At 39.6% G+C, this 13,058-nt stretch overlaps 1 protein-coding gene across 12 annotated transcripts in view; it reads right to left on the bottom strand.

The window, feature by feature from the left end:
• Positions 1-205: 205 nt before the first annotated feature.
• Positions 206-13,058, bottom strand: part of MAP7D2 (MAP7 domain containing 2) — a 48,330-nt gene continuing 35,477 nt past the window's right edge. For 11 of the 12 annotated variants that reach the window (XM_033147280.1, XM_033147282.1, XM_033147283.1 and 8 more), the window contains 9 exons: positions 10,677-10,921; positions 9,259-9,385; positions 8,722-8,926; positions 7,642-7,746; positions 6,803-6,856; positions 5,550-5,628; positions 3,440-3,626; positions 2,586-2,861; positions 206-1,762 (listed from right to left, as the gene is read on the bottom strand). In XM_033147280.1, the coding sequence (XP_033003171.1) occupies positions 2,612-2,861; positions 3,440-3,626; positions 5,550-5,628; positions 6,803-6,856; positions 7,642-7,746; positions 8,722-8,926; positions 9,259-9,385; positions 10,677-10,921 (1,252 nt within the window). In that variant the 3' untranslated portion in view covers positions 206-1,762; positions 2,586-2,611. Of the gene's footprint in view, positions 1,763-2,585; positions 2,862-3,030; positions 3,112-3,439; positions 3,627-5,549; positions 5,629-6,802; positions 6,857-7,641; positions 7,747-8,721; positions 8,927-9,258; positions 9,386-10,676; positions 10,922-13,058 lie in introns of those variants that run through there. The other variant, XR_004426483.1, reaches the window with a different exon arrangement.

Here is a 13,058-nt window from a genome sequence, read left to right as displayed (position 1 = left end):
ATTTTTCTCGTTCTTCGTATTTCCTTGAGTTCTTGGTATTTCATGTAAAAGAGTTTTATGTCAAATCTTTTCCCTTGCATCCTTGGAGAAACTGTTTATTAGGTGTTTATTAAGTGTTTCAATACTTGAATAAAAAATACATTTTACCACAGAAAATGCTTTGTCATTAGTCTGTCATAACCAAATACATCAACCATCACCACAATATGGTTAAGTTCTTTATTGTTTATGAGGAAAACTGCAGAATTAACTTGGAAGAACACCATACCATGCTACCACATACTGCACAGCCACCAAGGAAGTATTTTTTGCTGAATGACATCAACATAAATATTGTAAGCATTTGGTTATATTATCACATAGGTTTAATAACTACTTTAATTTCTCAATAGGTGCCCATTTTTAGAGCCACGAGAACAAAGCTACATTACATTTCAACACCCCCAACATATAAAAGTTTCCCATTTCTTTAGCTCCAACAGAATTGTCTTTTTTGTTGTTGTAAAGAACGGGACAGAGTTGTCCTCTAGGCAGCATAGAATACAGCATAAAAGGTAAGAAGAGTTCACCAAAAATTGAAATTCCTTGTGCACAATCCAGGCTAAACTAAACACTCTTAAGGTTGATCGATTCCAAATTCAAGAGAAATTTAAGTGCTTGACTTGCCCTTTGGAATTAACAGATCTCAAAATGCTTAACTAGTCTGAATTATGCCCTTCATACATTATATAGAACATCTATGCATTCTCAACAAGAGCTTTCTTCATATACAATTGCAGAGTGAGAGAGGCTGATAAGACTATAGTGTTGCAGGAGTACGACTTTCAGCACTTGTGGTTATGTACCTTATAATATCTTGTTGCCCATGTATATATACTGTTTGCTGTTGATTATATGAAGCTGAGTTGTTGGATAGAGAATCCCATGAATGAAAACCACCTGGTATTGATAACAGACACTGAATCTTGAACATTAACATATCATCATCCTGGACCCCATGATACAGTTACTTCTACAATAATATAATACATGTAATGATAAAACTTTCCTAATGAGAAAACTTGCTAATTTCATTTTAGCACTATATTAGTGGTAGCTCCAATTCAGTGCCAACTCAGTTACCGACAGATCAAAAAGTACTACAAATAAAATTGTTATGTGCCATATGAGTGGTAATTCAAATGTTCCACTGTCTGCAAGAAAATCTATTGGATTCCAGCAGTTGCATATTTTTCCAAGCCTTCTCAGTTATTAATTTGCAATAAGACACCTATAATAAATGGCATTTTAAAAATGACTTTTTCCCAAGGGAAAAAAACAAACAAACTGAAAGGCAAACACAGGAACAGCCATTTCATTTTAATGTGCATTTTTACATACACACACACAATCCTGACAGCTCAATGACAAAATTAAAAGAATGGTTTTAAAATAAATTTTACTGACTCACTTGGGAGCCCACTGATAATATATTTATTTATATATATATATACGTATATGTTTAATAACCATGTTTTCTTAGCAGCTAAAAGTTCAATTATAAAAAAGCTCCCACAAATATTCCCTGAAACCACTCAAACTGAAGTTTCCACTCCTGACCAAAATGACTACTTGCTCATCAATGCACATGGGAAGACAGTAAATTCAGTGCAGAGGAACATGATATCCAATGTTGAGGACTTCAGCAGCTTCTTAAAATGACGAGCTCTTGTTTGACCAACAGCAGCGTTGGAAGTGTCTATATTCTCCCAAATTACGCCATCTGTCAATCAGAAAAATAGACTGTGTGAGTTTACGTAAATCCAGTGTTTTATTTGCAGATTGTTATGTTAAATTGTTTAGATTTTCAGATTATTATACAGTACTGCATTTAATTGTGCTGATCTTCACTTTCAACCTCTGAAGGCTTAACTGCATAACATTGTGCCAATCTTCAAGAAAGGATACCCCCTCAGACCCTCATAATTATAGACCCATTAGCCTTCTGGATGTGGCCTCCAAATTATACTCATGCTATCTACTAAACAAAATTCAGGGATGGGACGGTAAACAATCCACACACAGTAAACACACACACACGACAAAAAACCATTGCCCTCTTCCAAAGTACTGTTCACATGTTCAATGAACCCATGAATGAGGCTGTCCTCTCTAGCAACGTTCCTGACATCTCCCTCTGGCCACAGCCCATGATACCAATGTGTTCGGCCGAACAAATAAAAGGGACACTGTGCATATAGAGAAGGGTTTCCCAAACTTTAGTCTCCAGCTGTTTTTGGACTACAGTTCCCATCATCCCTGACTACTGGCCCTGATAGCTAGGGATGGTGGGAGTTGTAGTCCAAAAACAGCTGGACAGCCAAGTTTGAGAAACCCTGATATAGAGGGACAGGCCAGTATTATCCAATTCAGCCCTGCTCCCCACTCACATGCTCACTAAAAGCACAAACAATACTTCTGAAGAGGGCACATGAGTCCGGGTTTTCTTTTCACTTGTGTGGAATATTCTTGGCAGTCAGAAGGCAACACAAACACTGCCTGCAACAGGTAGCTAAACAATTATACTTCTTATAAGAATATAGTACCTTATTGCTAAGTAGTAGTGTGTTTGTCAACATAAGGTGTTGAGAGTTGTTTCCTGTCCTGGACTATTAAATCCGTCAATCAAGTTTTTATTACAATCATCTATGCTGACACTTTCACTTGATAATTTTGGGTAAGTGGCCTGGCCAGTAAAATCTAGTAGATCTTGAAGAGCCTTCCCATTATTTGATCCATTTTGGTCCAAAGAAACACCAGGCATAATTTCATTCAATGGTGAAAACTCAGGAATAGATATAAGCTCTTCTTTTGAAGCAGGACTGTTAAAAAAGAGAGAGTGAAAACCAGGTTACTAACATGCATGTTGCATGAAATTCATGACAATGCAAATCTCCTCAGATGATAAAAGAGTGATTTCAGCTCATCTATTTTACAGTAGGCAGATAATGAATGGCAGATAACTCAAGGTTGCAATCCTAGACAACTTACCTTGAAGAAAGCACTATTTGACAGTAGGAATTGCTTCTGAGTAAACATGCATAGGATCAGGCTGCAGAATGCATTTTGCTCCTTTGTACACCATAGTTAAGAGCATCAAATATTGGTTCACAGATGCCCGTGGAAGGGAAGGAATAACAAAAGAATTGGAAGAAACATAGAACACAGCATGTTTCATTAAAGGATAAATGAAACTTTCAAATTATTAGGGGCCAGGATACAAATTACTTTAGGTATTTATTTGTGCAAATTCAGCAAAATTTAAAATAGTATTTTTTTGAGAAGCATATCCCTGAACCATGTAATACAAAAACACAAATCTAAAGCAGCGGCAGGCACACGTAACAAATTGTGTGGTTCTTTGGATCCTGATGAAGATTATTTTTAAATGGTTATGTACCTCACATCCATAGACTGAACTTCATCTGTTGAATCATCAATGCTATTTGATTTCCCATCCATTGGGTTCAGCTGAATAAGGCCCATAAGTGGCTTAAGTCCATTGGAAAATACATCATGAGGGAAAGAGTCAGACACAGCACATCCCAGGCCTTTATCATCTTTGCAGCCTGTCAGTCCATTCATTTCTATGAAAAGGATGTCATGAGGAAATGTGATTGTAAAAGCAACAAGACAAGAAGTCATTGGTGAAAGCAACCCACATGTTTATTCCTACCCTTAATGCAGGATTTGTTCTCTAGGAAATGCAATTAAATATTATTGCCTGAAAGATGAAAATATGCAAGCTTGAAGTTTCACATGGGAAGCCTGAGATGTTGCATTCAGTATGTGAGAGCTCTGAAGGTTCTCCACCAATAGGCAGGGGGAAAGAGGAAATCACATTTAGTAAAGGTGGCAGCCAGCTGCTCTCCTCATTATTGGGTTATAGACAACTAAGATACTCAGAGTAAACCCGCTGAAATCAATAGAATTAAGTCCAATAATTTCAATGGGTCTACTCCAGGTACGACTTTGTTGGCTATCACCCATTGTTTATCTGCCATGTCTAGTAGCTTATTTTACCCTCTCCCCCCCCTTTCAACAGGGGAACTAGTAGAAAAATAGTCACTAAGAATAAAAGTGGGGGAAACAATCAATGGCTGGAAAAGGATAGAGAGCAGTTGTGTATTATTTCTATCCCTTGTAGTCTTTGGTGTCTGGGTGGAGAAGGCTTCAGAATTCTGAGGAGACAGAATCTCACATAGACAGCCTCTGTTTATATGGCAAGTTTAATGTGTAAGTAGGCTTTAAGACATGAGCTCAGAATCATGCATACCTCCATAGGGCCTGTTCAATACTCATCTCCTGAAGTAGTTTTACTGAAATGAGAGAGAGTCTCCATCATGCCCCTTGCTCATGGCACATAAAACACTATGGCTGAACTAGGAGATACTGCCTTTGTTTGAATAGGAAAATAAGAAGCTACCTGATACAGAGTCTGGCTTGTCTGTCTTACTTAGCTCATTACTGCCTGCTGTATATTCTACGATGACTGGTAGCAATGACTCTCACAAATCCAGAACTGCTTCCATGTTCACTATACTGAAGGGTTTGGAGATGAGGGTAGTGCTAAATGTTTATTTCTTGCCTTTCCGGGCACTGAAATGTATGTTTTGCCTTTCTAGGCACATGCTCACTCAAAGTAACTTAAAAAAACAAACAAACATATTTTTTATTATTACAGATTGGGATTTGGGTGTGAAGAGGGTGGTGTTGCTGGGTTAAGTTAGCCATATTTAATCATGTGCTGTCAGTGGGTTCATGTTGTTGTCTTTTGGGGCTGTGTATGTGATAAAGGGGAGCCATACCAGAATGAAGGCATTCTCTTCTATTCCCCCCTACGTCAGTTTCAGTCTATTGGTTAGCTTTTCTAGTAAGGCTGTCTCCAATACCACTTGATACTAGTGTTCCATGTTTATTCCTGACAGGTCCCTCCAGTGTCTGGCTATGATGTTTCTGGCTACTGAGAGTAGGTGGGTTATGAGCTCTTTACAGTGTGAGTGGCATGCCCACTCAAGGTAACGCATGAGGTTTAATATTAAGAAAAAGTAAAACAATGTAAATAGCAAAATGAGCGTTCCCCACATCAAATGGGGTGCGCATGTTGCGAGGTGACCCATTGGATCACGGTGGCAGCTCCTGGCAGTTGGTCTGGCTTCGCCTTCCCCAGGTTTGGATACCTGTGGACTCCACCTACTCTAGAGCCACCCAATCCTGGCTGGGGAGGTGTTGCCAGGGGGATTGGCCAGGTAGAAGGAGGGATTATGCAGTACACACAATAGAGATTGAGTCATACCTGGGAAGCGATGTAAATAGCAAAACTAGCAAACACACGAGAAGCAGGCCAAAATGACGACGTGTCTGCTAGAATAATACTATGGACAGGCCAAATGCTTGAACTTTCAGAATGTATTGCCAAAAATAGTAACAATCTAGCAGGTTTCATTGAAGTACAGATTTTGGAAGGCAATCAATACACAATTTAATACCAATACAGTGTTGTTTTTTACCTGCTTGATTGATAGCAGGTGGCTTTGGCTGTTTGTCCAGATTTAAAGATGATGGCACATCCAGCTGAATGTCTTCCTTCTGTATCAAACATGTAAAATTCACTAACTGCAAAAATGTTTTATATATAACCCCACACAGCTATGTAACAAAACATTCTTAATCTCTATAAACATGAAGGATGCAGACATAGGGAAAAAAATGGCTGCAGAAGGAGATGGGTGAGAACTTCCAGCAAGATCCTTATATCATGTCTGCATTATCTGCTCCAGGGTGGGAAAGGTAAGCAGTCTTTAAGCCCTTGTATCAACACTGGTTCCCTGGGAACCTCAGATCTTTACTATGGGGCTCTGCAGGTTGGTATCTATGCAGATCAGAGATGCCCTGCACACATGCCAGATTCTCCCACAACTTTTGTGTTTGTTTTTTTAAGCAAAGCTCAATCAAGGTGCTTGATGGGAAGGGAGGAGGTGACAAGGGTTTAAAATAGCTACAGCCCGTTATTTTCTTTCTCATGTCACTTGGACTAATAACTGCAGAAGCAACAGCCATTTGATCCAGGTAGTTCCTCCCTTCACCAATCAGGCTTGCGAGGATAAACAAGCAAAATGTACCCCAGCTCTTTGGTTCTTTGCACAGTAGTACTAATTGCTTTGGTCTTTGACCATTACTCCTGAAGAGCCTAGCATTAAACCAAGTATGTAGAATAAAGTAGGAGCAGTAAGCGATTAAGAGTCAAACTACATGTTACATGCAGTTATGCGTTTCTTCTTGGCCTGTATTGTCTGTGTTACTGAAAAGTAGCCACAAGTGGCTGCAGCTGAGAAAAAGCAGAATGGGGGGGGGGACAGCTCAAATACTTCTATTCCTGCTGTTTACCTTTCCAGAATGCCCTCTCTAAGGTGCTTTCCTCCATGTAGTGGGGGAGGGAAATGCTGCATGAACTGTGTACTTTGGAACTAAGATAGAAGGCACAATACACTTGTTTTCATCTCTCCCCCTTAGAGGCATTAAGAAAGGTAATATTTGCCATTATGTTGCCCCATGTTTGCACATATTTGGTTTCTTCTACTGTTTATATGGGAGGGAAACAATTGTGACCCTTCTAAGAGGGCCCCAAGTGGCCACTTACGTTATGGCCACTTATATTACAAATGAAGATTAATCTTCAGATTTCTGGGGCAATGACATTTATTGCATGTTGAACTACATAATTCTACACTTCCAAGGAAAGGAAGGAAATTCTGTTCCACACCTTGATTTCTGGTGTTTCGCTTTTTCTTGTCCTTTTCATTATTTCATCTATTCTCTGAAAAGAAAAAGAAAACGATTATGTTGTTTATTATCTTTTGCCTTCCAAAACTGAAAGTGCTAAGCTAACTGACATTGCATCAATATATAGCACAGAAGAAATATCTCCCCATTCTAGACATATGAGGCTCGAATAAGGTAATAAATCTTGGGCTGGCCACATAAGGCAATGTCACCAAGTCATATTTCTGAATCACCGCTGTTAGAATCTTCTAATGCAGATATCTTTAATATGGTTCATCTATGTAATGAAAATGCAATGGCAAGTCACCAGTGCCAGTAATTTCATACCATCAGATTAAAGACAGAGTAAATATCTTTTAACTTTGCTTTTGTTAGAGTAGCCTTTCCCAACCAACTTTGGGTCCCCAGATGGCGTTGGACTACAATTCCCATCACCCCTAGTTAGCAAGCCAGTGGTCAGAGATGAGGGGAATTGTAGTCCAGCAACATATGGGGACCCAAGGTTGGAAAAGGATGTGTCAGAGACTGTGTAGGATTATTACAGCCCTACTAACCATGATCCTATACAGAAAGGTTGCAACTGGTAGGCAGATCCCATGCATATCAATTGGCTGCTCCCAAATCTTAAGGGTTAAATATGAAGAGGATAATAATTTTGAACAGAATTTATAATGAACAATTACATTTGATATTAGGAACTCAACTACACTATCAAGTTTTTCTCTTGTCTAGGACACCTTTTATTTAGAGATGCATTTGATAAACTTATGAGGACAAAAGTAACAATGCTGTCACCCGTGATATGGACAAATTCTCTACCTTCTTTCGCTCCAGTCTTTCTTGCTCTATCTGCTGCATGATTTGTTCCCTTTCCAGACGCAGATGCTCAGCCGCCTCCCGGGCCTTCGCTTCTGCTGCTTCTTTCTAATTAAACACACATAAGCCAACCAAAAAAACCAACCTTATTCATTCCATCACAGACAACTTTCCAGACTCCAGAAAATGTGAGTGGACAGTATTCCCCTAAAATATAGCACCAAGGCTTTCTGCTAGGGTTTTGTGTCTGCGTAGGATATTTTTTTCCTGAATGGTTGTGGTTCCAATCATCTTCCCATGTGGGTCTGCTGGACTGTAGTAGATGTAGACTTGCTAGTGCCAGCAGTTCCCAGAAAGGTATAAGAACACAGGGAGCTGCCTTGTAGCAATTTAGAGCGCTAGTCGATTTACTTCAGTATTGTCTAAACTGACCTAGAGGTGGCTGAAATTGAATCTGGGATATCTGACATGCAAAACATATGCTCAACTACTGAGCTATGATGATTCCCAGGTGGCCCTGCAAACCCACCTGGAAAAGGGATTTAAACATGCTTTAAGCAGTACAAAGCCCATCCATACTGATGGAATTGTAGTTAAAAGTCAAAGAGCTAACAGATCTAAGTCAGGACATATAGTTAGCATTTAGCATGTACGGTATGTCATTTTAAAGGGCAGTAACTATAGGCACCTGAGGTTTAACACTCTCTACATAATGTGTGACATGCTTAATAATGCTGGACTTAGAACAATTGCAGAGGACATGTCTTGCATACAGATGTCTGCATTTGAAACCCCAAAGTGTTGAAATGATAATGGATCATGGGAGATGGATAATGGAAAGATCTATACATGAGACTTCCAGGAAACCAAGAGCGGTTTAGAGATATGCCAGTGGTCTGACTCTGAATAAAAAGTAACTATGTATGTTCATCTATGATAAACCTACAGAAGCATTACGTACTGCATTTCTGCTTTTTACAAAACATATTATTCTGAAATATTAGGCTCTATCTTGAAAAGGGCTGCATAGTCAAAACACTTCTGAAATAATATGTATGCTCTTGTACCTCCAAAAGGCCATACCTGCATCTCAATCATAGCTTGCAATTCCTTTTCTTGTTTTTCCCTTAGCAGGATTTCTTCTTCCGCTCTCCTCCTAGTTTCCTCCTCCGCTGCTCTCCTAGCTTCTTCCTCTTCACGCCTTCTTTCCTCCTCTCTCTTGCGAGCCTCTTCCTCCAGGCGAATCCTCTCTTCCTCTTCCTTTCTTTTCAGCTCTTCTCTCTCTAGCCTGCAAAGCCACAGAAATACTTATTTTTAGACTGGCAAAGGGAGCTATACCTTGCATAACACTTACATATTGCACAGAATTGTGTGCTTTTGTCACGTTTCCTTGGAAAATAGGAGATGTGCCCTAATTTTTTTTTGGGGGGGGGGTCCAGTTCTAGGAAATCATGGATATGGACTCACTATAGTTTAAATAAGTTAACGAATTTATTCCATGTTAACTTATACCTCTCTGAAATTGAAACTAATTAAAAGGTCTCTTAACAGCAGCAATGAGAAGCTGTCAAAGTGCGTGCTGTTATTAATGGATAAGTGGGGATGGGGTGGGGGAAATACCTTTCACGTTCTTCTCTCTCCTGCTTTTCTTTTTCCTCTTGTTCTTTCTGGAGACGAGCTTGGCGCCTCTTCTCTGCTAAAATCCTCGTAGCTTCTTCAGCATCAGTAGTCCCTGCTGCAAGTTTCCCTAAACAGTTTGTTGTTTGGGTTAAAACATTATAGACTGCAGCCCAGGAAACACTGGGCAACCTAAACATTCAGTGGAATTTCATTTCACTTCATTTCTTTAAAGCATTTATATAAACCGCTTCATATTCAGAAATAAACCCTCAAAACAATCAGGAGACAATCAGGTCTTGTATCCACAGCAGGGACCAGAAAAGGAATGACTGCTGGGAGGAGTGTAGAAAGAAGAAACGCCATGGTGCAGCTGCATCAGCAGAACCAGATGCTTTCATCTGCCTCAGCTGTAACAAAACATGTCTCTCTTGTATTGGTCTCTACAGCCACAGCAGGCACTGTGACTTTTAAATGGTTTGACTTCACCCCTGAAGGCGCACTCACTCATCCATTGTCTCCCAAGACAGACGGATGCCAACTAATATAATGTCATTACAATGGTGCCCCGCTAGACGAATGCCTCGCTAGACGAAAAACTCTCTAGACGAAAGGCATTCGCTAGCGGAAGGCTGCCTCGCAAGACGAATTTTCCTATGGGCTTGCCGATTTTTTTTCTTTTTTTCATCAAACTGCTCTTCCCCTGTTGGTGCTTCGCAAGACAAAATTTTCGCTATACAACAGCACTCGCAGAACGAATTAATTTCGTCTTGCGGGGCACCACTGTACATGTGTTAATGTATAATGACCATGACCATTACATTCTCTATAATATGTGTAAAGCACAGAATTTGATGGACATAGTTAAGGTTGTACTAATAAGTGGCTCAAAATTAGTAAGCAGAGAAGAATATCTGGAAAGTATATCAAGGTGGTTGTATCAAGGTGAAACGAACAACAGCTCTTTCCCCCAGGCAACTACCTCAATTAGTTGTATAAATTAATCCTTTGTTTCACTGTTTAAAAGAAAACGTTCATATAGTATTTCTAATTGCACCTACAATTCATGTTATCTTCAGTAAAGCAGGGCATGTTATCGTACTGAGAGAGGTTGACACCACAGCAAGAAAAAGCACAAGAAATATCCAGGAATCAATGTCTGGCTTCTCAATACGTTTTGCTTACCAATGGCCCAATAGTTTATTCTTGACATTATGCCTACTACTAGACATAACTGAATATTCTATGAAGACTTCCTAAGATAAATGCATTTATGGCATCCTCTGGATCAGTGCCAAATTTCCTTTGCCACAAAGATAGAAATGATAGAACTAGTTATTTGATACATAAGGAGTAAAGAGGTATTACAGCAGAAGCAAAAACAAAACAGAGACAGAAAGGCAAAAGCAAAGCTTGCACACCTTCACTGCTTTCGGTCTTTCCTGCAGAAGGCAGAGATTTTTCAGCTAGATTTTGGCTTACAGCCTCTTCACCAGGTGACCCTTGGTTTTTCTGACCAGCAGTCTCCCTTTGCTGATCTTTATGCTTTTCTGCCCTTTTCTTAGGCGTTTCTTGGTTGAGATTTGAAGTGGCACGGTGTTTCACAGGAGAAGCCGGATACTGTTTAGTAGTTTTGGGAGACTGTGGGTAAGTCTTTGTAAGTGTTCTAAAAATAAATTCAAATAAATAATTCAATACTGTATTACCAACAGATCCCAGGAAGGACATATCAATGGTTAACTGATCTTAACCTTGGTTGATTTCTCCCCCTTCCCCACTCTTTGCCCTTTTACATCAAATAAAACAATTTTATTTTTATTTTATTTTAAAGCTGCAAACATAATAGAATATGAGGATTAAGTTTGCAGACTGTCTGTTCTTAGGCAAAACAGGACTGTGACCAAAAACATTAGGAAGAAACGAATCATGAGCCAGGCAGCAAATTAGTCTGTTAAAAAACAGGGAGAGAGAAATTGTGCCAACTGGGATTAACAGCAAATCCATTTCATACTTGTTCACACAAATTACACTGTCATGAAGCAATGTGGTAGGTTCACAAAACATGAAAATACTTGAAGCATTACTCCAAGGGGGAAATTGAGTCTATGACAAACACACCCTGGGCTTGTATCAATACACAAGTTTATCTCATCTTGTTTGTGTGAATATGCCCCAATAATTAAGCAAAGACACTATTGCACATTTTCTGTGGTCTATATTGATTTTAGTATTTTGCAGGTCAATTCTATCCAGTGATGCAGACTGATCAATGAACTGTTGCATTTGCAGTATTACATGTTGTGCTTGTTTTGCTGTTGTTATCTGTCTGCAGAAAACTTCAGTAAAAATAATTTAAACCGGGAGACACTGCAGAATACATTTAAAGAACTTCTGAATTTATATTATCTGTTTTTGAATGGGAACACAGTTTGGTACATTTACTATTTAAAGTAACCAGTATCTACTTTTAAGTGAGTTGGGGTTTTTTTTGCCCAGTCAGCTGATTCTATAGATTTTTGTAGACAACACCCTATTACTAAATATCTATACCACTTTCTGACTCAGCTCTAATTTCAGGCAGATAAACTTCTTTGTCCCTTTTGTCCTCTAGTCAGCATTTCTTGGTTTCCGATTTACCCTTTATTTTCTGTTTGTGCTTTATGAACCTTTTGACCATATACATCTTTCCCTCTTTTTTTCTTTACTTTGCTGTTCTCTTTATCAAAGCGCTTCTTGCAGGAAGTAACATAATAGCTTGTTCACCTTGCTTATGTATGCTATTTCTCTCTCTTTCTTTTCCAAACAAAATTGCCTTGGAAAATAACCTTTAAAATTTTTGTGAGGATCTAAAGTACTGCACTACCAGTTCAATGTATCCAGCAGGAATGTTAGTCTGCAGTTCAACAGCAACAGTGGCGGCAGCGGCGGCAGCACCCTTGTGCAATGCTCTATTGCCAGTAAGTTTTGATGGGCACTTTTGAGAGGACATCCAAGCAAGCTCTGCCTATATGCCCTCACTGACAACATTCCAGCTGTTGGCCACTTTGAAACCTTACATACCTACCCTCTAACTGGTTCCACATCAATAGAATTGGCTATTCCTTACTTCTGCTGCTTTTATTTTCTTCCCCTCCATCTGACGTAGGTGATGATCCTAAACTAATAATGACTTCAGCTACCATTGTTTTCTGTGGTATAGTTGGATTAAATCAGTGGTTTTACAACTAATTAAGGGTACGATCAGAAAAATAAATTTGTTTGTAGATTTTAACAGTCCTCCTCAGTGAACATTTTTTTAACCCAGGCCAGACTCCAAATGTTTGTGGGTCCTAGACAGGCCACGCTCAGCAACTCACCCACCCCCTCACCTAGTGTCAACCAACCCACTACTACATGTCCTCTCTTGCCTGGCATTGCATTTGCTCACAAGTTTACTTAGCAGTAGCTGATTCATTACAAGTCACATGAATGCAAGGAGAGGATGGAGCAGCACTCATTTTCTGCTCACAGGCCCCAGGCCATGACACAACTTTGCCAGGTAAAGCTGCAACCAAGCCCACGTGAGCAGGATGGGGCGGCTGACAGCCTCCTTGTCACAAGCGTAAGCAGGTTTACCCAGTGGTGGCAGTGGCCTGTGATGGACTGCCACCAGATAAACTGATGAAGGAGTGGCGCCATGAGTAACTGTCCAAAGTGTTCTGAGCCATTGGAAGTGAGTGGGTGTTCCCAGAAAAGTGTCCGTTCTATTGCTAACAGACAAATGTAATCAAGCTAAGTGACAAATCTTGCTTAGTCATCTATGC

This window comes from Lacerta agilis, chromosome 4 (genome assembly GCF_009819535.1).
Source record: "Lacerta agilis isolate rLacAgi1 chromosome 4, rLacAgi1.pri, whole genome shotgun sequence".
Classification (NCBI taxonomy): Eukaryota; Metazoa; Chordata; class Lepidosauria; order Squamata; family Lacertidae; genus Lacerta; species Lacerta agilis.
The sequence above is the reverse complement of the archived record's forward strand: the minus strand, read 5'-3'. Positions and strand labels throughout refer to the sequence as shown.